The sequence below is a fragment of the Bicyclus anynana genome, chromosome 22 (genome assembly GCF_947172395.1).
Source record: "Bicyclus anynana chromosome 22, ilBicAnyn1.1, whole genome shotgun sequence".
Classification (NCBI taxonomy): domain Eukaryota; kingdom Metazoa; phylum Arthropoda; class Insecta; order Lepidoptera; family Nymphalidae; genus Bicyclus; species Bicyclus anynana.
The window spans coordinates 13,044,919-13,071,961 of record NC_069104.1 but is presented as its reverse complement, the minus strand read 5'-3'; the positions used below and the strand labels follow the sequence as shown (position 1 = coordinate 13,071,961).

Here is a 27,043-nt window from a genome sequence, read left to right as displayed (position 1 = left end):
CACAAGTTTAGCAGTGTTACTACAGATGGCGCTTTTGAAGCTTAACGGTATTGTGACGTGACGGGTAGCAGCGACAGTGATTGTACCATCATTTTGTGGTAGAGGAAACACCTCGAGCAGGTCCCAGGACTTGTGACCTGCTCAGGTAGGTTTAAGGTATCACTTCAGAATGCATCAACACTCACCTTCCCTGCCCGATCTGTTCTCCACACACTAAACAATTTGTGATAATCAATAATGACAACACAAAACGTTATTGCACAAAATCACTAACGCGACTGGCAGCGAGACGGTGTCTACGCTGTCTTACAAACAACTGAGCTCAAGTTATTAAATACATTTACCAACACTGAAACCCTTTCCACAATAACATAAATAATTAATGTTAATACGACCTATACTCTAGGAACCTGTATGTCATTTTGATTTCATTTTTCGTAACGCATTCACCAACTTCCTCTCAAGTGCGTAAACAAGTCCTGTTTCAAAAAGAAACCCCGTACGCTCTATCGGCCAGATACGAATGTTCTATGTTGTTCCAGACGCTCACCCGCAGAGTCAGATCACGGGGCTGGCGTGGCTGGACGACCAGACGCTGGCGTCCGTCGGCCAGGACGCCAACACACGCATCTGGAACCTGCCCCTCTCATAAGCGCTGAGCGTTTGTTTTGCGATTTTCAACCTAAACGCGCCAACTTTACGGTATATTTCGCTTTGTGGTACATATATTCTATCATTCTATGACGTAACAGGAAGGATCGAATATCCGCGGACCAATGACGGTCGCGTGACGCAATCGTCCGACGTAGTCTGCGTTAGCGGCTACGTTTTAATTATTGGCTACTTTTGGAAAAATATTTTGAAATGTCTGTAGACTTATTTTATTACATCTCTTACAATCATCTTTTTTTTTTAATGTTAATAGAAAAATAAAATATTTTTTATAAATCGCGCGAAAACAGTTGTGATGTGACGTCACATTTTAGAAACAAACTTAACTACAACGCTTTGATTTATATGTCTATTACGTAACCTGTGTATCACAGCTGACATATGTCGCAAGACCAGCAGTTTCTCAAATGAATTCTCATATTAATTTTTCAAAAATAAAATATTTTATAATTTTATCATTTACCTAGTTAACTCCAATCAATACATGGCTCGTAGCCAGGTGGCACGTCGATTCTCTTTCTACAAACGCTAACGTATCGAAAAATAAAAAAATGTATGGGAATGTCAGATCCGATCGACAACTCGATCACGTGACCTGTCGATAGCAAATGTCATTGCCATACATTTCATAATTTTCGAAGCGTTTGCGATTGTAGAAAGAGAATCGACGACTTATATCTTATTTTATCGTTACAAATGTCAAATAGGCAATTATTATCGGAGTGGCGGATTCCGTGTTTAGCTTGTTAATTCCATATATCACTTTTAAATAAAGTTGAATTTTTAGTAAGTATTCTGTCTAATTTTACTACAAAACGGAATATATCGTAAAGTAGCGAAGTTTCAGAGATCAAAGCCTATATTAATATTATAATATACTAACATATTTATTTGCTTACTCGTTAAGTTATATTTAACTCGTTTGCTCGACAAAGCGTTACTAACATATCGGATTAACGCAAGTGAAACCTCTTTAAATTACGTAATTCGAAATAATAATTAAAATGGGAACGTCCCTATTAAATTATTTTGAAAAAATGTCTGTACTATACAAGTCTTAGTAATGCAATTTTGATGACCTCTGAATTTACAAGACGGAGGTTCGATCCCCGACTGGGCCGATTAAAGTTTTCTTAATTGGTCCAGCTCTGGCTTGGTGGAAGGCTTCGGCCGTGGCTTGTTACCACCCTAAAGGCGTACCGTCAAGTGATTTAGCGTTCCGGTACAATGTCGTATAGAAGCCGGAATTGATGTGGATTTTCATCCTCCTTCTAACAAGTGAGCCCGCTTCCATCTTAGATTGCATCATCACTTACCATCAGGTAAGATTGTAGTCAAGGGCTAACTTGTAAAGAATAAAAAAAAGAGAGGTCCTGAGTTCGATTACCAGCTCGGTTCAATTTAGGTGGTGGCATCGGCCATGGCTAGTTACCGCCATTCATCTTTAATTAAGACAATCAATTATCACTCTATAGAAGTTTCACTGCATTTTAACTATTACGCATTTTTTTTTATATTTTTTATAAATAGTATCAAAATTGTATATGAAAAGCGATCTCGCATTGGCTTGGAGTTTTTGCTATCAGAGTGTCTAGTGGGAGTTTTCAATGTTTTCATACTGTGACGATCGCGTAAAAGTAAACACGAATTTATATGGAATTGAAACAGTTGTGCAGTAGTGTCACTAGATAGCGCTGTTTCAATTCCTGGGAAATTCGCGTTTACGTTAACGCGATCGTCACAGTATCAAACTGCCACTAGGCACACTACTGCATGGTACTGTTACTTTTATAATCTATATTTTCTATGTCGGTGCGCATGGCGACTTTTTGCAATGAATTGTTTTGTGAATCGTATTCAAGATCCAGTAAGGGCCGGTGTATATCTGACGCAGCGTAGCGTGTTAAAGTCCAAAATTAATTAAAACTATTTTATATATCACGAGGACTTGTCATGGAATAGGTACATACTGATTTTTCTTCCTATTAAGATATTTTCAGTACAAATCTCACCCCGGAATTGGTGTTATAGCATCTGATAGTAACCGTTAATTGAACATAATCATACTAATTCTGCTAACCAGCGTAGTGGGTTTAAGCTCCATATTCCCCTTAGGAGGTGGCCTGGCCCTCTAAAATAAAATGTATTGATAGTGGATAAATTTCAATAAAAGATTGGACAAGCAACGCTGTTTAGCGCCAGATATGCATGGGACTTATGCTATGACTATTATATCATAATAAAAATTATTTAATATTTTCCGTTTGTTTTTTCACAATTAATTTGAAATCGTTTATACTCACGCCAAAGCTTAAAACTATTTTCAATAACGGATATGTCCTAACGTTAAATACCTATTGAGTATTGATATAATTATTATATTATGTACTAAGTATAAATAAAAATCAATTTTGTATGAGATCTAGATTGTATCTAAATATTTTATTAGGAGGCCAAGATTAAGAGAAAAAGATAGATGGAGCAATATATAACTAACGGAGCCTCTGTTATGAAGATTACCTCATCGGCAAACCGCATTTGAGTGATGTACTCACTATAGATGATGATGCCAAGTCTGTTCTACTCCAGGAGGGATCATGCGTCAAAAATTTATATAGTGAAGAGACAAGGACAAATTGTCGACCAATAGTCGGAGTTGAGATCACCACTTTCTTTCGTCCTAACGCAACAAAAGAGAAAGCGTCAACTGCTATTGGTCTATATTTGTTTTTCTCTTGTGTCGAGATACGATGAGATGCGTATTTTAGGTCTACAGCCTAGTGGGAGTTTTCAATATTTCATACTGTTACTATCGCGTTGACGTAAACGCAAATTTATATGAAATTGAAACAGTTGAACAGTAATGCCACTAGATGGCGCCATTTCAATTCCTTAGAAATTCGCGTTTACGTTAACGCGATAGTAACAGTATCACACTGCTACTAGGCCCTCAGATGATTAAATACTTCTTGTGCCTGTCTCTTGACAAGCAGTTTGGAGAGATCACATTAATATCTCATTCGCATTCTTCGGTGCAATGGATTTTTGTACTTGGTGTATTTATTACCTATAATAAATATAATAAATAATATTTTCTTCTATTTTTTTTGTGTCGAAACTGGAAAAGTAAAACTTTATTTTTATGAATACAAGTGCCCATCTATCTTTTATCTTTAGTCTGTGGCTATTGTGTGAAACGCATTTAAGCTTGTCCTATTACTATAACTCTAAAGCATAAGAATAACTATAAATAAGAGTAACTGAGTCATATTTACAATAGGTTGTGTTTGAGGTGGTAAAGTACAGTCAGGCGCGTTTGGGTGTGTAACTGAAGAGTCAACAAAACAGAAACATATATTATTATTTATCAGTGGTTGCTAAGCAACGGTGTTTTGGTAGGTACACTGGTTTCGATGTCACACTCCTTGTATTAAAGTAAACAATCGTTTTCTGTTATGCTGACGTTCCTTTAGTTTACACACACACAAACACCTTTATGCTTGTTGTATTACTACTACATCCAAAATCATGTGAAAGTAGAGAATTTTTATTTATTTGTAGATTTTTTTTTAAATCATAAGTCCAATAGGTATTTATTACACATCAACATATATCATATTACAATGCAGGCTTCGGTCGTGGCTAGTTGCCTTTAACTATTATACTGTAAAAAATCAATAATTTTTAGTTATTCTTATGCTTGTCACTCAATTCGTAGTGCGCTAAGAACAACATTGTAACTTCGGAGTCAGTATTTTTGTACGACCTAATTTTTCTAATGGATTTTGTGGATTACTTTTTTTACATGGTTTCTACTAAAATGATAGTCGTTTAAGAGATAAATACATTGTGTACACTTGTATTTTGTAGTTTTATTGACTACCCGACTACAAAAACAGACTACCTTTTAGGCATAGATCAGTCGATTTTACTTACTAAAGGGATTCATACTAATTTTATAAATGCGATAGTATGTCTGTGAGTTACATTTTAAACCGGGTCGGATGAAATTTGATCCGGAAAATCCATGGTTCCCGCGAGATTTGTAAAAATCAGAACTTTACGCGAATAGTGTCGCGGCCGTTTGCTAAAATAAAATAAAAAACAAAACCAAAAAGTTTGTTATTCAAATCAAGTCTTTTATTTGCTTTTGTCTTTTCGTTTTGAAATCTTAAAAATAATATATGACTAGAATATTGTACTTATTAATTAAATAAAAATTAAATTTTATAATAATTAGGTGTTTTTTAAAATAGATGCCTTTAAAATTAAATTCGCCTCTACAAAGGTTTTAGTTTATTTTTGAAGGCACCTATTTTATATTTAAATAGTAAGTTTTCAACATTTGGGTAACAGAACAAACATATAAGGAAACATTCCTACACATAATTTAATATTAAACAATTGAGGTAATGCCACTGTCTGAGATAACTTATTTACACCACTTTTTTAACTTTAACCCCCACAGGGGATGATGATTCCCTTGGGAATACGGGGATAAAATATTGTCTATGTTACTCGGTGACACCTTGGCTTTCTGATGGTGAAAGAATTTTTAAAATCGGTTGAGTACTTTTTGAGTTAAATTATAACAAAATTAACGAGTGTGCTGTAAATACGTCTACATAATACATGACTGCAAGAGGTTTATGACGTACAAAAAGGGATTGTTTCAAAGTTGTCTAATAACGCCATCTATTGGTAGTTTAAAATAACAAATACAGTGTTGCTATGCCTGTAGATGGATTGGATGAATTTTCACCAACTTACTCCCAAGCCAAGCGTCCGTAAAGAAGTACCTGTAAACCGGGTTTCTCTTTTATCAACAGAATTGAACACTTATGAAGTGAGGGTAAACTGCTTGGTGACGTAATGCGTTACAGCTGACGTTGGCGCCTTTGACACTTGCACTTGACAGAGCGAACTTCGGAGTGATAATACGACCACAGACTATTTTAAAAGTCAGTATGTTACTGCTGTCTTAAATGTTCTTCACACCTCTCCGACAACAGAGGATTCTTAATTAAATTCAATAATTAATATTACATTCAATTATTTACAGCAATTTGTTTAAGTTATCACTTTTGTCCAGCGTCCCGTCCCTTTTAATCTAAATTTCAATGCTCGGTAATCTGGACTGAATGAATATAACTAGGACCGATTATGATTTTATGACGCAGTCTTTAGTGAACATCGGAGGTCACACGTTGTGGTGCCGGTACGACACGTGGCTGCACGCAGCGGTCACACGTTGTGGTGCCGGTACGACACGTGGCTGCAGGCAGCGGTCACGCGTGGTGGTGTCGGTAGGCCACGTGCTTGCGCAGCGCGTCCCGCGAGCGCGACACGTGGCTGCAGGCGCGGCACGCGTGGCGGCGGCCGGCGTGCGTCTCCAGGTGCACGCGCAGGTTGTACTGGTTGCTCAGCCGCTTGCCGCACACGGGGCACACCGAGCCGCCCGCGCGCCACCGCGCCGCGTCCGGGGGCTCTGTAAACGAAGCGTTTGTATCGTCGTTATCAACTCACTGCCGAGCTCGAGTCTCCTCTCAGAATGAGAGGGGTTAGGCCGATAGTCCACCACGCTGGCCCAATGCGGATTGGCAGACTTCACACACGCAGAGAATTAATATAATTCTCTGGTATGCAGGTTTCCTCACGATGTTTTCCTTCACCGTTTGAGACACGTGATATTTAATTTCTTAGCGTTTGTATATAGCCTCAAAATAGAGCTACAGTTTAGTTGTAAATTCAATATTTTTTCATCATACGTGCTACCTTCTGATCACTTTGAAGGCGGTGACAACACAGTGATGCATTAACTCAACCGTTTAAATCATAAAGTTTTACGATTTTTTGGCAGTTCTTTCCCGTGGTTATTTCAGAAACGGCTTACTTACTTAGTTACTGGCTTGGCACCGTCTTCAAAATGATCAGAAGGTTGTATACGAAAGCGCAATATGGCAATAGGCACAGTATGGGCAATTTTATTCATTTATTTTAGTTAATTTTATTTTAACACAAAGTTACTGTACGGATGTTCATGAAAATTAAATGGGACCAATCTGGAAGTATACTCTTTCAAACAAAAAACTATTTTTTAAAATTGGTTAATAAATGACGTAGATAGGAGGTAACACAACTCCTCCTTTTTTTTGAAGTCGGTTAAAAATTAACACCGAAGATACGACAGTATGCTAAAATATAAAAATCTAAATATTGGACTAACCTCCTAAACTAGGTACCGGCGGTAAGCTCGGTGTTGTCACTGTCGACATGAAATTCCCCACTCGGTGAGTTGTGTACAAATTCTGCACTATTTGATCCAGTTTGCTCAATTTATCCTTTTCGTTTCTACTCGCTAATTCATTAAGAAATTCTGTCTCTTCGTGTGTTTCACGCAACGGTCTGTTAATTTCTGGATCGATAATTTCATTTAAACAATTTGGGGAAACGTTTGATTTTTCCAATTTGATTGGCGATTCTGGTTCATTTTGTTCCGGCATGTTTTGAGGTAGATTTGGGTTCTGAAAAGGTACATAGGAGCATGTTTTTATTATGATAAAAATACATGTGGAATGCAACTCATTGGGGTTTTAATTTTGAATCAGCCACCAAGAACAAATACGAAAAAATATTGGAAATCAAAAAAAAATCTAAAATAAAGGATTTTATGGTTAATGCAGTATCGCAACCGCAGACGTTATCTCTTGCCTTTCCATTGTTTATAATGGTGTCATTATTATTTACATTTTACATTGTTGAATCCTTAGCTGTGCAGGATTCTATATTTGAACCAAATGCTACTTTCGTTGTTCAAACTTAGAATCCCTTGCAGCCTATTTGCGCTGCATACATTGGAATTCCATTTTTGAACTTAGAATCCCTTGCTGTATACAATAAAAGTGAGAGAGTATTATTACCGTATCAGCGTCTGTCAGACCGGACACTTGTAGCGTGTGAGCGAGCCGCAGCAGAGCGGGCAGACACTCTCTCGACGCAGTCACCTCGCCGGTGTACATGAACGTGAGCAGTAGCCGTAGCTCCGCCGCATCGCAACCCAGCACCACCACTACGGTGTTGTTGTCTGTGTCTATTTCCTGTAAAAAAAGATTATTACTTTGAGTTTAACCGCCGGTTCTTGTCTTGTTGTCTTGCTAGTCCCCCAGAACTCACAAAAAACGACAAAATTTTACATTCACTGATACACTTATACGTATTATTGTATTCCACACACTTCTTGCCAAAAGGAAGCTCCGCAACCGCCAATGTTAGCCTCGAGCAGAAGCCCTAGTATCTTTGCAGGCAGCGTAGCGCCGTCTTAGCCTGAAATCGATCCTTTTGTCGTCTTGCTGAATAGGCAACAAGGTATTGTTGGGGGGAACAACTTGGCCAGTCATGTGGACGAATTGAATAAAATTCATGATTGATGTGTAGCGATTTAGCCATTGAGAACAGCCGCAAAAATTTACCTCTTAAGATCTATTTCACCTAAAATTTCTTTATCCGTATATTGCATGTCGTATTCCAGCCGGTCGCGGAGAAGGGATGTCTAATGAAAAACGTCACCATGGCAGCCACGGTCCATATATTATAAAGCTGAAGAGTTTGTTTGATTGAACGCGCTAATCTCAGAAACTACTGGTCTGATTTGAAAAATTCTTTCAGTGTTAGATAGCCCATTTATTGAGGAAGGCTATAGGCTATATTTTATACCCGTATTCCTACGGGAACGGGAACTACGCGGGTGAAGCCGCGCGGCGTCAGCTAGTGTGTTATAAGTTCCACTTGTGTCGCGTTACCTTAAACAGTTGCGCAAAGTACTGACTGCAAGCTGCCAGCACGAGTCTATGAGCACGAAGCGAGGCGCCGCTCGCACTCAGTGTGACGTCACTCAACGCGCCCGTCGCCAGCATCCGACCCAGAGCGCCGACAACACTCGTCTGTTGAACGGAAAAGATAGATGCATTTTCATCCCATATGCGGAAAGGTTTTCTTTGTAGCATGCTAAAGTTCTACCTGATAGCTACCTACATATTTTTTTAAATTTAATTTTTTTTATCAATGAAGATGTACAAAGGCATTTTATATTATTTATTGAATGTGACATACATTTAATTATCATGATGTTTTCGTAGCAGTAGTGAAAATTTGTGTATTGCGCAAATCTGGATATAAATCCCTTGCTACCCTCAAGATTCATTTTTGAATCGCTTGCTTCGTTGGTGATTTTAGGCAATTTAGAATCCGTCACGTTAGCACTTATAAACATAGTATCAGGTATGTTCAAAACTAAAATAATTATGTTGTTTGTGTACAAAAATACAAAGCATTCAATAAGCTTAGAATCATATGTGAATGAATGAATACCTACATTGGTATCAATGCCGGTTAGGTGATAAGTATAGAAAGTGAAGTTTGAAATAAAAGTTAAATATTTCAATGTTAGTATTTCAACAATGCAAGTGTAGTGTGTAAATTTAAGAGTCAGCGCAGAGTTACAGAGCAGCTGTAAATTTTCTGTTTATTTTTTATGTACATAGGAATAGTTTCTCGAGTAGTCTTAAGTGAAGACCTGTGCCATGTACTCGTGGACATTGGTAAATTAATTAAGAATTTTTTTTTAGAATAATATGCATTCATGTAGGATATTAATGCTTATGTTTAGAATTAAAATAAATACGTATTAAATATCTTAATAAATTATGGTATCTATTTTTGACATTGTTTGATTAAATTCCAATTCGTTGTACTGATTGATGGTATCCATTCGAGCCACAGAATAAAGATGATCCAGAATGAGTCTTTACAAGCAGCGTGGTGAAGCCAGTAAAACCCATAAAAAACAAACGTCACGCGTCTATAATTTTTTTTTTAAATTTGTATTTCAAAATTTAACACTAAAAATAATTACGTAAATTAATATAATAATTAATAACCTATAGAAAAATACTCTTTCTTATTTCTTTGTTTTTGTGAATAATATTGAAAATTACTGATGCGACGCTTCGTGTCGTACTGACTCGAAAATATATTCGTTTTTGAATTTTGTATTTGGACCGGCTACGACACCGTCGTATTCCGTGCGCTCTGCCTATTATTCTTTAATCTGTGTTTCGAGTATGCTCTTTTAGTTGCTAGTTTGCGCTAATCTTATGTATTGGGAAATTAAAAAAAGCAAGCATAAAAGCTTAATTTCACACTAATGATCTACATAAGCGTTTAAATAATATAAAGATGGCGCTGCAGTCGCTAGTACCATTTGTATAGGTGTGTCCAATGATAAGAAACATTGTAGCTTCAGATAACACGGTCCTCAGTGTATCTGCAATTATTAAGAAACATTAATAAATAATAATCGAAAAGGAACAAAAGAACAAAAATCAAATAAAAAGAAAGAAGCGACAAACGAAAACGAAACAAAAACATTTTAATTTTTAATCCAATAAATGATTTTATTGCAGTAGAAAAAAAAACAAAACATTTAGTGACACATTAGAAAAACATAAAAACACAGACGAATAACCTTCATTGCTTGTGGTAAAAAAATCAAATTCAAAATTAGAATGTCATCGACATCGTATAGAAAGTACTTTTAGAACGCATAAAACTTGTACGGTGTGAACGTGTTTTAAAAACAAATACTTACCTACCTGGTGGTTGTGCCAGCGTAAAGAAAACTGTTGTGTGTCATCGTCGTCCATGATTGATAAAAAAATAACGTTTTACAACGAAATATAGAATATAATGCGCTAAGCGCGAACGCACGGCAGACAATAAGACAATATTATTGTTAACCGAATCCAGGCTATTTTATTTTGGTCGGCACGCCTGGAAAACCTGTAGCCACCTATTTCTGGAGCTGATTGTATTTATAAATCCAATGACATTCACTCAGTGACGCCGCATACCAAAACCAATCCAAAAACAGATTTAGTAACGCAATGATTGGCACCATTGTTCTACGAACTGATTTATTGGGATGCAGATTAAATACGATTTTTGATTGACTTTTGGGCTGTTTGCTGGTAATTGCAGTTTCGTTGACCTAGTTCCGTTTAAAAAAATGCTGAGCTGTTGTTTTATTTTGATGCTCTGTTTACAGCACGGGTGGATAGGCAGATCAAACAACGCGCAACAAATTTAAATTTTATATATTCTTTTGTCGAAATTTGTGTTAAATACAATTTATATTGTTTCGTACTCATTAACTTCGACAAATTCTTGACCACGTGTAATTTTTAATTTTAAATTTTTGTTCTTATTTGAAGCATTCACGTCAAATTAAATAGATCTTGTTTTAATTTTTCTTGAATAACATTTTATTTTTTTAATGACGAGGCTGTATCTTTATTGATTTTTAGTAACACACTCTAATACTTAGAACTTGATTTTGGTTTAATAATAATAGATAATATTATAATTGCTAAAAGTATTAAAAAAACAAAAAAAAATTAATATTCACACATTTTTTTTATCTTCTTTTTGGCTTTGCACAGATTATATTCATACAAAACTATGCGTTTTCTTAGCATAATTCTTACATGACATAAGCTGTATGATTACCGATCTTTGCCGATTTTAAATAATAATATTGTTAAAAAAATTACACGAAGGCGTGCTTGAGTATCATACCTAAATATTACTATAAGAGAATAACAGTTAATATTATTCTGAGCACTTTAGACCCTGATTTCCTGAATTAGTTATTCTTGTAGATTTCTAAGCATTTAATATGGACGATAAAGAGGTTACTGATATGATTCGAGAGATAGAAGCGAAGTTGCAAGATTTAAGGAAAATTCACGACAATCTCAATGAAATGAGAGGTAACAAAATAATTAGCGGACGCCTGCGTTTTTGTCCCCGTGAAATTCAGATTTTATTATAAAAGTAAAACTATAGAATTAAGTGGTAACCATCGGGAGTATTTACCACAATATTGTTAATTTCACGTATTTAGAGCGAAATAAAAATGGGTTAGAATAGGCCAGTTGACACTTTTTTTTAACGGTCTTAAATTGTTCATTAACGTTCTACTAGATTGAAATAATAATTTATCATATTTTTTTGAGACGTGACATGGAAATTTCAATTTTTAAATATTTATTTGACAAAACGACAAAATTAAGTAAAAATATTAATTAATACTTCATTTTTTATTTTAGATGTTTAGTACATGAAGTGCACTACACTGTGACGTCACAAAATGGACAACAGCGTTTTTGACGTTTGGAAAATTTTAAAAAATACATGATTTATAGATTATGTTTTTTTTATGAAATCCTTAACTTTTATTAATTGATATTGATATATTTCGGACCCTTATACCATCTACGATTCGAAATTCATATTGTCTATATTATATTTGATATGAGTGAACTACCATAATGCCTCCCTGGTCCAGTGGTCGATTTTGTAGTTTCGGGTTACGAGGTCCTGGGTTCGAAATCTGGATACTGAGTTCTAAGAATTTTTCAGTTGACTTAACAGCTGGGAAGTTGGCTAAGTTACACCCCGTGCCTCGGCGAACACGTTAATCCGTCAGCCCCGCATCTGATAGTGGTCGATAATGAGTCATTATCACGCTAAGCCCGCCTACCCACTTTATAACAGCAGGGTGGGTCTAAGCTTCATATCCTCTCTCCTATAAAGAAAGAAGGCTCCGCTCAGTAGTGGGCCGTTAAAATAGGCTTTATTTTTTTATTCATTACAAGTTAGACCTTGTTGGGTGAAAATCTACACCCCTTTCGGTTTCTAATCGACATCGTACCGGAACGCTAAATTGCTTAGCGGTAGGTCTTTGTCGGTAGGGTGGTAACTAGCCACGGCCTTCCACCAGCCAGACCTGGACCGATTAAGAAAACCACAATCGGCCCAGCCGGGGATCGAACCCAGGACTTCCGAATTGTAAATCCTATCGCGCATACCACTGCGCCACGGAGGCTGATAATGAAGAATGGGTGTTTTCATTTTCTAGTGCAAGTGGCATACATACAGTCCGAACTGATGACCGTGATAGATGCCCACGCGTGGGCAAACGTGTCGGAACTTATTGGACTCACGACTACCAGCTACATCGATTTGGATGAAAATAAACCTTAATGTATTAAAAAATTAACCGTGTTGTCAGTCGTTTTTATTTCACGAGTAACAAAAATTTATTTATTTATTTTATTTATTTAATACTCTTTGTTTGTACACCACAATAAATAAAAGAAAACAAGCAAAACATAAACATAAGAAAAAGTAGAATAAAAAAGGCGGCCTTATCGCTTAGCCTTATCGCTCGTCAATGTTTTTATCTTAAAAGTAACAATTTAAATCTATACTAATATTATAAAGATGAAGAGTTTGTTTGTTTGATTGAATGCGCTAATCACAGGAACTACTGGTCCGATTTGAAAAAATATTTCAGTGTTAGATAGCCCATTATTCGAGGAAGGCTATAGGCTATTTACCGTTCCAGTAGGAATACGGGGATAATAACCTACAGCCTTATACCACGCGGGTGAAACCGCGCGGCGTCAACTAGTATTTTATAAAGAGTTCACTTGACAAAAACATTTATTGCACGAAATTTTTCCACGAAACTTAACGCTTGACTGCACTTGCACCTGATGTTAAGTGACTATTCACGGACTGCGCGTTAACGTAAAACACAATTATTTATCCAAAAGCACTGTTCGAGGAATTAATACTAGACTCCGCGCCACGAAAGAAGTCCCGCGACTAAAACCTGAACTAAAATTGACAGCGCCTTAAACAAATGACAAGACCGCCATTACCAAATGACAATGCGCGTCAAAAGCGCCGTCTATGGGACTTTTTTCGTGGTGCGGAGTATCTCAATAGTTTAATGAAAACTTAAGCTTATAGAAAAGTCGTAAGTGTCAATGATTACGTAAACGACAAATTGCTTGGAAATGAAATGTATTACATGACAGGCTACTTATATACTTATATTATATTGTTAAATGGTGATAAACTAAAAAAGGATAAACCTGGCTAAGTTTGTTGTGGGCTCTTTTCGGACCAAGGCGCGTTTGGAACCCTCGTAACTTTAATTTTAAGTTTTCGAATAATTATTATCACCATTACCTTAAATTTAATATTATTACCTGACGTTTCGAAAGAGCTTGTAAACTAAGCCTATTTGAAATAGATGAATTTTGACTTGACTTGACTTGACTTCACTTCGCTGAATAGTTACTTTTAGTTGCTCTTTATGCCTGGGCTCTACGAAATCGTTGGAAAATATCGCACCACATACTGGCAACACTGAACGAGGCGTCTTGCGACCGCTGCGAACAATCCTGATAGTATCTCTACTCTCTGGCAAAGCTTTATCTGATACAGCGGTTTCTTCAAAGACATTTAGTTTTTTTTATAATTGAAATAGAAAAAAGTTGACCAGTAAGTAAAGTTAGTTAAAAATATAAGGCTTCGCGACTTCGCCCGCATGAAATTGAGTTTTTGGGAAATCCCTTGGGAACTATGGATTTTCCAGGATGAAAAGTAGTCTATGTGTTAATGGATTAACACACTCTACTCTGGAGAGTGAAATCGACGATTTTGACGACCTCCGTGGCGCAGTGGAATGCGCGGTGGATTTACAAGACGGAGGTCCAGTGTTCGATCCCCAGCTGGGCTGATTGAGGTTTTCTTAATTGGTCTAGGTCTGGCTGGTGGGAGGCTTAGGCCGTAGCTAGTTACCACCATACCGACAAAAACGTACCGCCAAGCGATTTAGCGTTTCGGTACGATGTCGTGTAGAAACCGAAAGGAGTGTGGATTTTCATTCTCCTCTTAACAAGTTAGCCCGTTTCCATCTTAGACTGCATCATCACTTACCATCAGGTGAGATTGTAGTCAAGGGCTAACTTGTAAAGAATAAAAAAAAAAATCTATTTCCATTCCAAATTTCAGCCAAGTCGGTTCAGTAGTTGCGGCGTTAAAGAGTAACAAACACCAAAAAAACATTCATACAAACATCCATACAAACTTTCGCGTTTATAATATTAGTAGGATTGGCTTCGCTTGCGTTCTTGCAGAGAATTAAGAAAATTCTCAGGTGTGCAGGTTGCCTCGCGATGTTTTTCCCTCACCGTTTGAGACACGTGATATTTAATTTCTTAAAAATGTACAGAATTTGACCTGTTATACAGTATTATTATAAGTAGGTATAGCTAAAAATAAATAAATATAAATATAAATAAATATACATCAGAATAGCTTAAACAATACACATCACTATCTAGCCTAAAAGTAAGCATACAGAGTAGCTTGTGTTATGGGTGCTAAGATAGTTGATATTATAATATTAATATACAATTATATACTACATACTAGCGGACGCCCGCGACTTCGTCCGCGTAAATTTCGATGTCAACTTTACTACTACCCCTACCCTACCCTTCCCCTACCCTACCCTACCACTACCCCAACCCTACCCTACCCAATCCCTACATCTACCCTACCCCTACACTACCCTACCCTACCCTACCCCACCCCCACCCTACACCTACTCTACCCCAAACCTACCCCTACCCTACCCCTACCTTACCTACACCCTACCCCCATCCTACCCCTACCCTCTCCGTACCCTATCCCTTTCCTACTCCTGTCCCCCCCGTATCCCTATCTCACGCCTATCCTACCCCTACCCTACCACTTCCCTATCCTACCCGTACCTCTACCCTACCACTACCCTACCTCTACCCCTACCCTACCACTACCCTAAACCCGGCCCTAAACCTACCCTACCCCTACACTACCCCTACGCTTCCCTACCCGTACCCAACCCTACCCTGTAACTTCTCTATCTTACTCCTACCCTTAGCAAAATCGGTCCAGTCCTTCGAGAGTGGTGGTATGACCAAGAGAAATAGAGACTTCTATGCTAATAATATAAAGAGGTAAAGTTCGTGTGGTTGTAGGAGGTAATCTCTGGATCTACTGGACCGATTTGGAAAATTGTTTTACCAATAGAAAGCTACGTTATTTGCGAGTGTCATAGGGTATGTTTGATCCCCATATTCACACGGGAACGGGAACTACGTAAATGAAAGCGCCGGGTGTCATATAGCGGAATTTCTGCGTCTTTTAGAAATTTTGTATTATCTCCGAAACTATTTAAGTAATTAACATACTGTAAAGGGCAAATCTTATCTCCATAATATCCTTGTGATTATTAAATAATTTATTTTAATAAGGATTAAAGTTTAGTTGTATAAATAATGACGTAAACCTAAGTATATAAAATTAATAATTTTTAAAACATAAAAGGTACTATATCTGCTAATATATAGAAGATAGATATATAGTGTCGCGGACTTTTTTGTAGAACTTTTAAAGATACATAAAGTCTCCATACATTAATTTCAATTTTACACAATAGTTAAGGCAGCGTATGCGAATAAGTCTGTTTAAGAGGATTTTCAGTCCGACCTGTATGACAAAAAGTGTGATAACTCGGCTAATATATATGATACCAATATAAAATATAGCCTATAGCACTCCCCGATAATGTAGCATTCTACTGGTAAAAGAATTTTTAAAATCGGACCAGTAGTTCCGAAGATTACCCCATTTAAAAAATGTGACAAACTTACAAACTTACAAACTTTACCTCTTTATAATATTAGTATAGATAAATACTTATAATGTATAAATACACACAGACACTGGAAAACACCCATGCTCATTACACAAATATTTTCCAGTTGTGGGAATCGAACCCACGACCGTGGATGCAGAAAGTAGGGTCATTACCCACTGCGTCACGCGGCCGTCATGGTGATGGATATATGGAATGATATAGGAATAGATGTTATCGTCTAATAAGTTTTCTATGTTGTCTATGTAAAGTATTCTATACCTGCGACCTTACGCCAGGTCCCTCTTTACACCGTTCCACAATCAAGGACTCAATAGATTGAACCCGGCCCCAGTATATTATAAAACCGTCAACAGCCGCATTGGGAAAAATCCGGATTCCAAAGAAACGCCGGTCATCGAGTGGATTCGATTCGATTTTACTTTTCTCAAATCGGAAAAATTCCGTCGCCTAGCTTCATAAAATAGCGGAGGACTAGGGTGTATGTCTTTCTGTTAAAACTCGGAAAGTTTCGGATAGTTTTCGTATTCGATCACAGAAAATTAAGCTTTAGTTACTGTTTTGGAGTTTATTAACTGTTAGTAATTATTACATATAAGAAACGATTTTATTAAAAGAAAGTTTAGTATCTAACGTATTTCAAAGCAATAAACAGAGGAACGGCAAAGACAAAATGCAAGTTGTACGGAATAACAAACGAAGAATAGTTTTATAGATATGTCTTATAGAATTGACTGAAATTTCGGAGTATTAAAATGAAACAAGGGCTATAAAAATATTTTAAAAACTTTGCTTGTGTAGATTTTGTCGATTCTGGTATTAAAAATATTTTTTTTTTATTCTTTACAAGTTTGCCCTTGACTACAATCTCACCTGATGGTAAGTAATGATGCAGTCTAAGATGGAATAAATGTAATTTTTTAGGCTATCTATTTTAATAGTAACATTTATCAAGATTCGTTACATTGTGATCATACTTTATTCAACCTCTGTGTAAATCAACCAATTCAAACCAAAGAAGATACAACTGTCACTTGAACGTTCAAAAGAATTCATTTATTTCGAAATTTCTTACGTATTTCTAATTCGGAAAAAGCAATCCCAACCAATCCTTATTCATGGTGCACCCACAAAAGACGCCCGCGCCGTCTGCCGACCGTTTCCAATACTACAAAGCGCTTTGGACCGAATAATTTACGAAGCTACCGACAAAATTAACTTACTCCCCCCTAAACCTTAGTGCCACGCAATAGGGGGGCTTTTCCTTCGTATTGTGTTTAAAGAGTTTGCAAATGTCGACCCGGGAACGGCCACATTGGAAATCCTTTTAGAATCTCACCTCTGACAAGTTTATTAAGTTATTTTAGTTGTTTTTTTTATATAAATAATCCGGGTGTTCCGGGAAAACGTTTTCCACATGTTGCTAGGAAGTTTGCAGTTTCGCGAGTTCCATAGACTAGACAGGAGGAAAGTTTTAAACGTTGTTAGAAAAGTCTTTGTGACTTGAGCTCGTAAGGTGCAGCATTATGTTTATTTCCGCTGTCAATCAGCATTGCTATTACGTTTGAATATATTTTTGAAGTGATAACTTCTTGTGGGAAGGTAAAAAGCTTCGTAACGTAACGCGTAACGGCGCCACTTTGTCTGGCTTCCCTTTCTCTCACACATACGTCATCTCACGGCAGCAGGTTTAAGTAATCACTTCTGATGAGCGTCCCGATGCATACGTTTTTTTTCCCGTGAGGAGGAAAAGATCCCTCCGGGCTTGCAGAATTTTTTCCACCGATAGGCTGCTGATGAATGCTGGGAGATGGAACGAGATACGCTCGAGTAAATTTCTGCGTGATCGAATGAGAAATGAGGAGATCTGCAAAAGAACTAAAGTCACCGACATAGCTTAGCGAGTCGCGAAGTTGAATTGGCGGGGGACCTAGTTCGAAGAGCCGATGAACGTTGGGGTCCCAAGGTGCTGGAATGGCGATCCCCCACCAGATGGACTGACGACTGCGAGTCGCAGGTATTCGCTGGATGCAGCAGACGGCTCAGGATCGTAGTATTTGGAAGTTCCTACAAAAGTCCTGCAGTAGACGTCCATCGGTCGGTCCATATGATGATGATGATGAGGCAGCTGTCGGCAGAGCATGTCTGGTTTGCAGGGACCAATACGACCTCCTCTGGATAGCAAGATTAGCACAGAACCCCAATGCATTTATTCATGCTTCTTCTGTTACGAATAATCTTGGAAAGGAGAATTGGGATCTTCTGGGCTGAAAAACATTCACCAGTGTTTCAATGTAAGCACTCGATCATTATTTATTTATGTGTCCTGAATTTAAGTTGCCCAAATGATCACCGATATTCTTTAAATGTGGTATTAACTCATAACACCCCCTTTTCATCGAAAGTTAAAAAAACAGTAATAGCAAATTACATTTAGGTAAAACTTCGAGGAAGTCAGCCGTTTATCTTCCGCGCCGCAAATAAAATATATCACGATCCGTGAAGTGGGAGTGACGCGTCATTTGCGCTATCTGCTAAAGCTGTTCTCATCGCGGCCATTGCTCACTGTACAGCGGAGCGGCCGACAAACGAGCCCTAGCTTGAGACACGGTGAAACTGAATTCGGTTTTAAAGAACGTCTTATACAGTCAGGCCCCCTAGCCAAGTAGCACGTCGATTCTATTTTTACGATTGCTAACGCTTCGAAAACTAGAAAGGTGTAAGGGATTGACATTTGCTATCGACAGGTCACGTGATCAAGATCACTCATTCCCATACATTTTTCTAGTTTTCGAAGCGTTAGCCATCGGAGGAAGAGAATTGACTTGCCACTTGGCTATGGGGGGCAGTACTGTCTAAATCGACAAGTAATCTCATTAAAAAAATAGAACGTGTTTGTATTGGGAAGGTCGACTTAAGTGATAACTTATTTATCTAATTGCTTTAATTGCAACAAAAATAATAATTTTTCTCGGAATGGTGTGAAGAACATTTTGACAGCAACAACATAGAAACTTTTGAAATAGTATGTGGTCGTAAAATCAGTCCGAAGTTCGCTCTGTCAAGTGCATGTGATTAGCTACTTGCGATAGCTACTTGACTACTTACTTACCAAGCGTTTTACCCTCCCATCCCATAAGATATTACCATTTAAAATTACTGCATTTTCACAGAGATATTACTTCCCCGGACAAATTGTATCGCATTTTTTTTTTAATTAATTGTAATGTAGTTATGGTGGTGAGGATAAAAACTTGAAATTCAAGGATTCCCAAGTTTCCTGGCACTACAATTTGAATACCCTCAAGGCGCCTTCATCATAATAAAGCTAAGAATTTTCTCTATCAGTTTTCAAACAAGAAAAACTGAATCACAATCGGTCCATTCGTTTAGAAACTACAATGTCACAGACATACACAATCAGGCACGTTAAACTTACGACTACGAGTATAAACCTCGTCTTCTTGCGTCGGGAGTTAAAACTTTTTAAAACAGACCAGACCATTATTCAGTTTCGCGATGTAAAATAAGTCAAACTAGAGCGAGGGTAGGCCCATCTTTTGGTCCACATCATAAATCCCGGCGCCGGTCGGCAATTACGCGACAAACAAACAAACAGATGGAGTTCGTGACCTATCTCGGCGGCTCGTCACTGCGCTATCGGGAGGTGTGCACTGTTTACTATCTGCTAAGTGATAGCGATGTTGTTATACGCCTATAGAGAAGCTCTTGGTTGTTAATAACCACCGTTATCAGTATTGAGAGCCGTGATAGCCCAGTGGATATGACCTCTGCCTCCGATTTCGGAGGGTGTGCGTCCGAATCCGGTCCGGGGCATGCACCTCCAACTTTGCAGTTGTGTGCATTTTAAGGAATTAAATATCACGTGTCTCAAACGGTGAAGGAAAAACATCGTAAGGAAACCTGCATGCCAGAGAATTTTCTTAATTCTCTGCGTGCGTGTAGTCTGCCAATCCGCATAGGGTCAGCGTGGTGGACTATTGGCCTAACCCCTCTCATTCTGAGAGGAGACTCGAGCTCAGCAGTGAGCCAAATATGCGTTGATAATGATGATGATGATGACAGTATATTTTGAACGTCCTCCTTATAAGTCAAAGTCAGAAGTCAATATTCATTTATTTCAATTAGGCTTAGTTTACACTTACAGCATCGCTTAAAAATTCTCAGAAGCGCGACTCTGGTCCGGAGATGGAAAGAAGATCTCGAGTCTCGAGCTGGCATCTGGACTGTGGAAGGTCTCCAACCCCACCATGAGCAATGGCTGAAACGGCGCCAAGTACTTTGTCGTACCGTCTGGTGCAAGTACTTACAGGAGACTCCTTTTGTGAGTCTGTCATCGGCTTAAAGGAGGCAGAGGAGCAGTAGAGTGAGGGCGGGCGTCGGCTGCTGACCCGCTACGCAGAAGAAGAACAGTTGTTAGAAGGAGTCGATATGCGCACCTCCTCTCACTCTTGTAGACACCATTGAGTAAAGCGCATCGGGATGAGAAAGTGCCTGCATCTCGCCATCCTTTTACATCCCAATAGGACGCAGGTGGCCCCGCTAGCTTTTGTGGGTATTCTGGTTCAGCGAGTCTGACATAACCGGCCGTAGACTGCACAACTTTATCTGTGCAGTCTACGGCCGGATTTAATCACTCCAGAATATGGGCTTTTCATGTATTGAATGAAATTATTTATGACTTTAACAACAGAAACAAAACAATTAAAAAAACAAACTAATATCTCTAACAGAAGCACAACTTCTGATTGATAAACTCTTACTGGAACGGTTTGAAAAAGTCCAAAAAATTAGGAAACTAAACATTCGAACCGTACGCGAGCTCAAAACTAACTTCGATACAGATCGCACAACTTTTGAGTAGAAAACTCCAAAACATCAATTACTTGCAGTTTAAAAATAAACTTTGCGTCGGGACTTTGAGTTCTACGGTTCAGCCGTTGATATAGAAACCCGAGATATCTCGTCAGAAGGTGGCGTGCATAGGGTTTGATGAGTTGATGAGAGACCCCAAAAAGGAATTTTATAACTTCTTACCTAGTGCCTTCCCTATCAGTGATAGGGAAGGCACTAGGTAAGAAGTTATAAAATTCTTTTTGGGGTGTTAGGCTTTATACATTTATATGGATTGCCATTAAGTTGAGATCGTATCTGGATTTAGAAGAGGCACAATAGGTTAAGTTTATTTAATACACAATTTTAGGTTAAGTATATTATTAATAGTTTACATAAAATGTCATCATCATCTATTGATGAACGACCACTGCTGGATATTAGTAAGTAGTTCTTATTCATCATCATTAACAATCCATAAACAGCTCCCTGTTGAGCACGAGGCTCCTCTCAGAATGAGACGGTTAGGCCTTAGTCCACCACGCTGGCCAAATGCGGATTTGCAGACTTCAGACACGTAGAGAATACAGAAAATTCTCAGGTATGCAGGGTTCCTAACAATATTTTCACCTACCTTCCCTGTTTAAAACTAATCTTTTAATCCCGATTATCTTCGGTCGCGTCTAATATCGATGATCTCGTCTGATTGGCCCGGAACCAGCGCGCAAGTTGCCGGGATTGCTCGAACTCGTCCGAATCCGGCCGAGTTAGGCGCTTGTCGCGACGCTGACTGCGCGACACACGTCGTGTGGTGCAAGCTGCAGACTTATGTGACTATTGGAGGTCGTCTAATGCTGGACAATATCACGGCTATTTCATAACAGCCCAGTGAATATGATGGCATACTCGTAGGTTCGAATCTGGTCCGGTGCATGCATCTCTAACTTAACAGTTGTGCATTTTAAGAAATTGAATATCACATGTTTCAAACGGTGAACCAAATCATCGCGAGGAAACCTGCATACCAGAGAGTTTTCTTATATTCTTTGTGTGAAGTCTAACAATCCGTATTGGGCTAGCGTGGTGGACAGCCTAACCCCTTTTATTCTGAGTGGAGACTCAACACTGAGCCAAATATGGATTATTACTTATTAATGATGAATGACGATCATGCAGTATGCTAATAGTAGGTATAAGATAAATAAAAGCTTGGTGAAAGACGGCTATGTTAGGAGTCTCTCTGAAGGATAAAATCTGGAACGAGGTAATTCGTAGAAGAACGAAAATAATAATCGATGTAGCCCTTTTTTTTTCAAGGTTGTGCCAAACATGACGAAGTGGTTTTTGATGCTTCAACTACTTTAGTTTTGATTTTCAATTGATCAGGTGGTTGAAGCATCAGACGCTACAATAGTGCTTTCTTAGGTATTGTGGTGTATGGCACAATTTTTTAAATAAATGTTTTTTCTTTCTTTCTTTCTTCTTTCCCTAAGGATTAGCAAACTGAAGTGGCAGTGGGTGGGCCATATCTAGTGGGAAGTGGCTGAATGAGGAAGGCGGAGGATCGTGTGTGGTGGCGCGCTCTCGGAAAGGCCTGCGTCCAGCTGTGGACGAATACAGGCAGATGATAGAAAGATAGCGTACGATGCAACTATAGTAGCTTGTAACTTACACCAAAGGCTGTTGAATTAGCTAACAATAGAGTGTGTTTGGTGCAGGCCGCGTAATGACGTAGAATGTTTATTACAATAAACAGCAGTGAAAGCGCACTTGATCCTGTGATCAAGTGCGCTTTCACTGCTGTTTATTGTAATAAACATTCTGGCTCGCGTGGTTCCGTACATTTCGTAAACACGAGGTATTATGACGATTACAACTGTCCACTTTGCTAATTAGATGTAGAGCACTATGTCATAGACTCATAGAGCTTAGACGACCGCGTGGCACAGTGGGTAGAGCCCTGCTCTCTCCACGGCTGTCGGTTCGATTCCCATAACTTTTGTGATGAGCATGTGTATTTTTCAGTGACTGAGTGTATTTATACATTATATAAGAAGTTATATGCAGTATATACATTTATAATTGATAAAAAAATGATATATATAATTGATAAAAATTTTAGTATTTATCACATAATCCCATAATACAGGCAATTAGCTTACTTTGGGGGCTAAGTAGTGATATGTAGGTACCTACTCTATATAGGTACTTATATACTTCGTTATCAACCCATATTCGGCTCACTGCTGAGCTTGAGTAAAAGTTAAGTTAGGCCAATAGTCCTCCACGCTGTGCTGGCCCAATGCGGATTAGCAGACTTTACACACACAGAGAATAAAGAAAATTCTCTGGTATGCAGGTTTCCTCACGATGTTTTCCTTAACCGTTTGAGACAGGTGATATTTAATTACTTATATACTATATATACTTAAATACCTGTTTATATTTGTTTTTCCCTCTCATTTATTTGTTTGTCCTTTTAGCATATCCTACGAGTACCTTCCGGATTTGGTAGAGTCCCTACTCAACCAATTCGGAAGGCCAACGTTTCGAAAGTGCTTGTAAAGGTAAATGAATTTTGAATTTAAATTTCAAGACATCCACCAGATGATAATGATGATGATGAAAGAAGAGAAATAAGAATAAAAATGCGTTTATTCAATAAAAACTAAATATGTAATAATACAAACTCATATATTATTTTTGGCTGGTGGGAGACTACGGCCAAGGATAGTTACCACCCTACCGACAAAGACGTACCGCCAAGCGATTTAGCGTTCCGGTACGATGTCGTGTAGAAACCGAAAAGGGGATTTTCATCCTCCTCCTAACAAGTTAGCCCGTTTCCATCTTAGACTGCATCATCACTTACCCTCAGGTGAGCTTGTAGTCAAGGGCTAACTTGTAAAGAGTAAAAAAAAAAATTAATACAAAATTTTATAAGTGGATAGTGGAGTAGTATTACTTGGTATTTTGTTTTATGTATCACCTCACTATACGTTCATTTGCACAGTGATTCATAGTTTCTGTAAAAAACGTTCGTCTCAATTCGATGTATATTCCCTCATATCTCCTCCCTCACTAGGTACGCTCGTGCGGTAAAGAGATTAAATCTCGAATTATATTTCGTGGAGTGTGCTCAGGAACTATTCAATTTACTCCCCCCAGACCTTTCTACTACCGAGTGGTTCCGTACCCGCCCGGTGGACTATTGTTGACTACTAGCGTAAACTTCCGGTTTACGTTTTGAAGTAAAAATAAATTTGTAGCACACAAAACTGAACTACATAAAATCAATGGTTATATTAAGAGTAATTGGACTCCTTTTTGTAATAATCTGCTGATGATAGGGAACCTCAATAAGTAACCTAACACCGTAAAATTATAGATTTTTTTTCGAAATAAAGTTGCAAAGGTCATCCAGTTAGCTTGTGCGGATCATATGGTCGTGGGTTCAGCTGTAATACCTAATATATTGTTTTTTATTCTTCTTAGAAATTTTCAGTAGCAACTTGGAGTATCATCGAATATCATACTAGTAGACGCCGCGCGGTTTCACCCGCGTGGTTCCCGTTCCCGTAGGAATACGGGGGTAAAATGTAGCCTATAGCCTTTCTTGGTAAATGGGCTATCTAATACTGAAAGAATTTTTCAAATCTGACCAGTAGTTCCAAACAAACAAACAAACTCTTCAGCTTTATAATATTAGTATAGATGATAGTGATCGTTAAACATTATAAATCTACTTCCACCAACCAGCATAAAATCAGCTTAGTGGGTTTATACTCCATATGCTTGCTCTTCAATATAAATGCTTTACAGTAGGCTAACGAATAGGTTGATGACTTCCTGGGTTGAATTCTGTCAGAAAGTTTCTACTATCCTCTAACATTATAAACGAGAAAGTTTGTATGAATATTTGTTTAGATATTTGTTACTCTTTAACGCCGCTACTACTGAGCAATTTGGCTGAAATTTTGAATGGAAATAGATTTTACTCTGGATTAACACATAGTTTACTTTTCCGCCGCTCCGCTAGTAAGTACATAAAAAATAAGAATAGTTTTTATTTGCATTAAAATAGTACTTAGTTACAACATAAAGAGCATATTACAAAGGAACTTTTACTTCAAAATATTGTTCTTTATGTTTATATGCGAAAAACATTGATATGATAAATGCACTAGATTAGCATAGCATACTCAAGTATAACAAAATATTATTAATTCTTATCATTTTGGCTTGTGGAGAGTAATAAAAAATATTGAATACATTCCTAACATGTTGACGCATAAAACTTATGGAGAAAAGCATATGGTGATTATACAAGGGCACTTGGGAATTTATACCTCTAGGCAGGTTTACAGCATAGGCAATTGATGGTGCAGAAACAATGCTGCAAAATGTGCAAAACAATTTATTCATGAGAAAGTACAGAAGGTTTACAGAACTTGCTATAGACATACATACTTTCTACCTTGACAGGTGTATGAATATTAAAAAATAATATTATACTAACTAATAATTCCATAATTAAATATTCAATCGGTGAACATGGTATAAATAAATAAAAAAAAAAAAAATACAAGTACAATTAGCATAATTTGACGAAGCATTCTTAACATCAAATATAAATAATTAATATACTATCAGAATCCATTAAAATTAAACAATGTCAATATAAATGCTATGTCAGGTGTAATGCAACATTAAATCAATCAATGTCATATAATTAAAAAAATGAAGTCAAAAATTAAAAATTAATGTCAGAAATTAAAATTAAAATTGTCAATAATTTATAAGAAAATCATAACTGATTATTTATTGTTTCATTAACGTATTTATTGTTGCATTCAGAATTTGTCATTTAAAAAGTCTTTTACACAGTAATAATTTTTATATAATAATAATTTCAATAAATATTTTTTAAAAGACAAAAATGACATGTCGTAACTGTGCGGTGGCAACTTATTATAAATACGTATAGCTGAGCAATACACATTATCCCTATACAAGGCCAAGTGTTGGTAGGGTACACATAATTTATTTTTGAGCCTTGATTCTGGGTTTAATTCTGATTTAAACATGAAATATTCGGGATTCTTTTTTATTAAAATGCAGATTTCAAATATGTACAAACATGGAAGTGGTAGAATTTTTAGCTTCTTAAACAAAGGCTTGCAGCTATCCGTCCAATCAGCATTACATATAGCCCTAATGCAACGTTTCTGTGCCTTAAATGCTAGATGCGCTTCAGTTGAATTACCCCAAAGTATCAATCCATATCTTAATAAGGAAGAGGCGTAACCATGATATGCTAGAATTGCTGCATCCACAGATACAACTTGCCTTATGCGTCTTAAGGCATATACATATTTGTCAATTTTTAGAATAAGTTGTTGAATATGAGCCTTCCAATTACAAAACTTATCTAATGTAATACCTAGAAATTTATTTTCATCCACTTCCTGAATGCACGTATCATTTAGTTTTATATCAATCTTTTGTAGTTGAGATTTATAAGTTTGAAATCGCATTATATTCGTTTTGCCCATGTTAACATTTAAATTATTATTTTTAAGATATTCCACCACACCTGTTATTGCACCTTTTAATTCACTTTCAATATTTTGATGTTGTTTACATTTAATTAACAGGGTGGTGTCGTCTGCGAAAAGGATACATTCATGATTTGTTGTATTAGGCAAATCATTAATGTAAAGGAGAAAAAGTAAGGGTCCAAGAACACTGCCCTGTGGTACTCCAAATCTATTTTCTCGATAACACGATCGAAATATTATTTTAGTAGTACCGACAATGTTACAAATTTCAACACATTGTTTCCTATCCCTTAAATACGATTCGAACCAATCATGTGCTGGTCCTCTTATGCCATAATGT

The 27,043-nt window shown here is 37.4% G+C and overlaps 2 protein-coding genes across 10 annotated transcripts in view; one reads left to right on the top strand and one right to left on the bottom strand.

The window, feature by feature from the left end:
- Positions 1-4,534, top strand: part of LOC112049662 (actin-interacting protein 1) — a 39,967-nt gene extending 35,433 nt beyond the window's left edge. For both annotated transcript variants that reach the window (XM_052888502.1, XM_024087645.2), the window contains one exon: positions 543-4,534. In XM_052888502.1, coding sequence (XP_052744462.1) covers positions 543-652 — 110 coding nt within the window. In that variant the 3' untranslated portion in view covers positions 653-4,534. The remainder of the gene's footprint in view (positions 1-542) is intronic.
- On the bottom strand, positions 3,743-21,148 carry LOC112049661 (modifier of mdg4-like). Of its 8 annotated transcripts, none has more exons than XM_052888503.1 (6): positions 20,620-21,147; positions 9,929-9,994; positions 8,472-8,612; positions 7,593-7,769; positions 6,899-7,196; positions 3,743-6,160 (listed from the first exon to the last, which is right to left on the bottom strand). In XM_052888503.1, exons 2-6 carry the CDS (start codon positions 9,929-9,931, stop codon positions 5,961-5,963), a joined length of 819 nt encoding a protein of 272 aa, XP_052744463.1. In that variant the 5' UTR covers positions 9,932-9,994; positions 20,620-21,147; the 3' UTR covers positions 3,743-5,960. The 8 variants fall into 8 exon arrangements, with proteins under 8 accessions (XP_052744463.1, XP_052744464.1, XP_023943411.2 ...); XM_052888504.1 differs by having other exon boundaries at positions 20,749-21,147; XM_024087643.2 differs by lacking the exon at positions 20,620-21,147 and adding an exon at positions 10,319-12,894.
- Between the last annotated feature and the right edge of the window lie 5,895 nt (positions 21,149-27,043).

Bases quoted from the DNA above. Each gene is read 5' to 3' on its own strand.
- LOC112049661 (XM_024087639.2), bottom strand. From the start codon at position 10,373: ATGGACGACGATGACACACAACAGTTTTCTTTACGCTGGCACAACCAC. The intron at 8,613-10,322 runs GTAGGTAAGTAT...TCCGTTCAACAG, and splicing joins TACGCTGGCACAACCACCAG to ACGAGTGTTGTCGGCGCTCT. The intron at 7,770-8,471 runs GTAACGCGACAC...CTTTTTTTACAG, and splicing joins ACTTTGCGCAACTGTTTAAG to GAAATAGACACAGACAACAA.